Raw genomic sequence first — 4395 nt, forward strand, 5'->3', positions numbered from 1 at the left:
CCATTATATAACCAGGCAAATTCCATTGACAGAACAGTGAAACTTAAAGTTAATTTCATTCTATAAATGACTTTGTGCCACATTTACCATCCATCCATCCATCTATCCATCCATCCATCCATTTATTTTCTGTACACGCTTATTCCTTTCTGGGTTGCGTGGGTCACTTGTGCCCATCCACATTTCCCAGTTTAACTGAATTAAATAAGAAATATTTCCAACACAAAACGTATTAAACCTGACAACAATTGGTTTATTCAGCGAATTGTGTAAAAAAAGGAAAAAAAATACATTTTCTGCACCATTTCAGTGTGAATGCTGAGTGTTGGATAACTGAAGAAATAAGCTGAAAAAGCTGAAACTGAGCTGTAGTAGCTGAAAGATACAAGTTAAAGGCTAAACAGCAAGAAGTCCGTTGAACATTAAGAGGAAAAACGCTAGCTATAAAATAAAAAGCAAAATACTAAGTAAAAGCTATAAGGGGTAAAAATCTGACTGAAAGCACATCCGTAGCTAAAAAGACTAAATGCGCTATTTTTCTTAAGTTAGTCTACATTTACAAATAAAATCAACAAGAATAGATTATTTCACAAATCTAAACTCAATATGCAAACATGTATTTTTTGTCAAATATTTAAAAATGTAAACACTGAATCAGTCCTACCATTGTATAAACTATTCTGTAAATCTAACACTGCCTAAAGAATGAAAACAGAAAAAAATGCAGTCACGACTTAAAAAAAAATCACCTTTCCAAGCTTAACAATTAGCTCACTAAAAGATGAAACAAAAACAGTTTACACAGTAAAGAGAAAAGAACCCTGCTGTCCTTTTACAAGTCTTTTAAGTTATGTTCTTCCTTGGGGTCCTTTTAATTCAGTTCATCATGGCCAGCTGCTCCAGGGACAGACGGCCTCATGTCTGATAGCCGCAGGACCAGGACCGAGGCAACACCAGCTCCCAGAAACCTTCCTGCTGAAGAAGAGAATTATTGCTCCTTCCTGTTCCTGTTAACCTCTGTGTTCACTAGRCTTTATTATTTATAATCACATCATAATCTCATTTTGCAGCRCGTGCTTCTATTTTTAGAGAGGAGTTATCTTTGTTAAGCCATTGTGAGTGTGGCTTTCGGGGATTTCTGTTCAGGGATACACAGATGCTGAGGTTCATGGTGGAGTTAAGAGTGTTAAACACATCTGTGAACATCTGACATGCTAATCCTTCACAGTGCTGGTTCGTGCTTCGTGTTGTTCGTGTGTAAGACGGTGGTGGTCTACGTGATGATGTGTGTTMATTTGTCTGGAAAATATCTCATAAACCACTTCATGAAGCAGCAACGGCTGCTAAAGCTAAGCAAACTTATCAAACAGAAAAATAACTAMGATTCAGTCAATTTTACAAAGGTTGAGCTAAAACTTGCAGTGGATGTAGTTGTGAATTATCCTTAACATGTACTCTGAAAACTAAAAGACTAAGATCATAATTGCAAGAGATTTTGCCTGATGTCAATTTCATAATTTGACCAAAATGGTTTTAAGTTTGATATTTTTCARAGATAATTTTTGTTTCAAGCTTTGACATGAGCAGAGAGCGATGCTGTTTCTGTTAAAGTTGTCATATTGACGATTAATTAATGCGGATGCATACTGATTGTTGTTGATGTTAAAACTCTTAACAAAATTTGATTATTCACAATAAGCTGTAGTGATTTATGTTGATTCTATAAATAAATGATCTCGTCATAAACTAGATCAACTTGAATTTACTGACTAAGGTCTTATTTGTGTGGTCTCATATTTACACAGAGAAGTTGTTTGTTTCCTTAAACAGAAGAACCCGTGAATTTCCTTATAATAAAGTTTGTTATTAGAAGTGTAGGTGTACTAATCACTATATAATACACATACTACATACTACATCAAGAAACGCTAGGTATTTAAACAAAGATGTCTTTCTAGAACAACAAATGAATGATTTGCTGTTTTAAAAAGTCCCATGCTAACCCCTTTATTCATTTGATGGCTTTAATCAGGCATTTATGTGTTGATGCAGCTTCTCACAGAGAGGAAGAGTGTGTTAGTTATATAAATTATTTATGCCTTCAAAGACGTCATAAAACTCAGCAGAAGCACACTCTGTCCTTGTTCTACTAAAAACAGGTATTAACTCATTTGGTCAGTTTTCTTTCATTTTCACACTTTAATATAAATTATTACTGAATGAAACATATTCATTATATCTGAYTGAAGTCAGTTTCAAACATTTAATAAATGTTGGGATAAAATGTTGCATACTTTCAATCAGGGGTTTTAAAGAGCTGAAGCTAAGCTTATTAAAGGCTTTTGTGAGTGAGATGTGAGGCAATATTATTTAACTCAAGATGATGAATTTATACAAACAAGAACGAATGGTAACACTGTAGTAATTACACATTATTTAGCCTTACTTAATCAATAATAAACATTTAGTAAACCTTGAAAACATCATCAATTGAAGAACGATTCATACTTAAAACTCAATTTTTAAAATGCTTTATCTATAAAGGCTAATTACTTCCAAAACCAACATAGTAATTGTTTATTCATGCTTAAGTATGAATCATCCTTAATTATGCTTTCAAAGATAACTAACCATTTATCAATGAAAAAGGCTAAATAAGGTCTAGTTATTGGTAACGCTTTCTTTTACGGTACCCTTATTACCATGTAATTAATTACAAGGTAATAAAAAATTGTAATTAAAGGTAATTACTACTTTATTACCATGTAATTACGTGGTAATTATGGTACAAAAGAAAAACTACTGTAAGTAAAACTACCTTTATTGGGTAACTATTCAATAGTAACTCAGCACTATATTTATAACCAAAAGAATGCAACTAAATTTTGGGGTTAGTGGTTAGTTGCAATAAAATATAACTTTAAAACTGTCCAAATTACCTACTTATTTAGGTGTTACATAGTGAATTGCAATACATTATCAGGTAAGTGCTACATTACTGCAGACAATTAATTACATAGTAAAACTGTACCCTAATTACCATGTAATTACATGTAATAAGGTAGTAATTACCATTTAATTACATTTTTTATTACCTTGTAATTACATGGTAATAATGGTACTGTAAAAGAAAGCATTACCTGGTTACTATTATAGCAAGCTACCAAAACATATAAAACAGGAACATTCACACAGAGATCTGTAACCGCTGCATCAGTCAGAAAACACACATACCCCTGTCCGCGGGCAGTGGATCTGGGCGTACCACTCCTGACAGTACAGACACACCTGGACGCCCTGACCGAGGAAGAGGCACGCCCACATGACGATGTTGAACACCGGGCTCTGCCGCTTGTCGTTCATGGTAAAGTTGAACGCCACTAAAAGAGGAGGACATGAGAGGAAGACGATGTCGATGACACGACACAAATTGCACAAATGGATGTACTTTACGCATATTTAGTGCAGCAGAGCTATTTTAAATGAATTAAAATGAAGAATACAGATTTTATCGAATAATAATGTGGTTTGGTGTACCCTTATAGGGCTACAGACTGTAAATAGTTTGCTAACAGTTCATTGTTAATAAGAAGAGATTTAAAATTGTGATGACCTGGAAGAGAAGAACGGAAAAGAAAATGTAATTTTTGACTGCATTATTTTTTTCTTTTTGAAAAGAACGTATGTGCAGCTTTTCTTTGAGGGTATGTATAGGGGGAAAAATAAAAAAATAAAAAGGCGTAAAGGTTGTAAATGTAATAATGTATGGAAATTTTGATAAAAAATTTACAAATTTAAAAAATATGAAGAATAAACCTGCATATTTATAATCTACAATTTTCAATCTACATTTCACAATTTTTATTTTATTCTTTGGTATAAGTACTACAATTGATAAAGATTATTGTCTAAGATCATCCCTCACCTCCAAAGACTGCAAAGAGGAGGAACATGATGGGATAGAAGAAGCCGAAGCCCAAGGTCAAAGCATATTCATGGACAACAGCAGAGACAATAAATACAGAAAGCATGGCTGCTCCTCTGAATCTCCTGTTGGACAGCTGCAGAGATCCAAACGAGAGAAAAGAGAGTTTGTGTCAGAGGTCAGGCTGGATCATATCACTTTAAGAACATTGAGCCTCATGCAAAAACATGTTCGTTTTCTTATCCTAAATTTCTCCTACTTTTGTTCGTACAAAAGGTTCATACTAACATGTCACGTCAGATTCAACAAACTCTTCTATCTTCAGGAAAAGTGAGTAAATGAGCTGCATAAATTCCACCTGTTCGTATCCAGCTGCTCGTGCACGCGAGAGGAGATTAGCATRATTACCACCCCAAAAACACCATATAAGGCTGTTTCCTGCCTCAGATATAAGGAAGTGTTCATTCATT

The 4395-nt window shown here is 34.0% G+C and overlaps 1 protein-coding gene across 1 annotated transcript in view; it reads right to left on the reverse strand.

Moving 5' to 3' along the window:
* Window positions 1–232: 232 nt before the first annotated feature.
* soat2 (sterol O-acyltransferase 2) overlaps window positions 233–4395 on the reverse strand; it is a gene marked incomplete in the record, with an annotated part of 13954 nt that continues 9791 nt past the window's right edge. The window contains 3 exon segments of the mRNA XM_014004149.1: window positions 233–975; window positions 3235–3380; window positions 3926–4061. Coding sequence (XP_013859603.1) covers window positions 916–975; window positions 3235–3380; window positions 3926–4061 — 342 coding nt within the window.

The sequence above is a fragment of the Austrofundulus limnaeus genome, unplaced genomic scaffold (assembly GCF_001266775.1).
Source record: "Austrofundulus limnaeus strain Quisiro unplaced genomic scaffold, Austrofundulus_limnaeus-1.0 Scaffold22, whole genome shotgun sequence".
Lineage (NCBI taxonomy): Eukaryota > Metazoa > Chordata > Actinopteri > Cyprinodontiformes > Rivulidae > Austrofundulus > Austrofundulus limnaeus.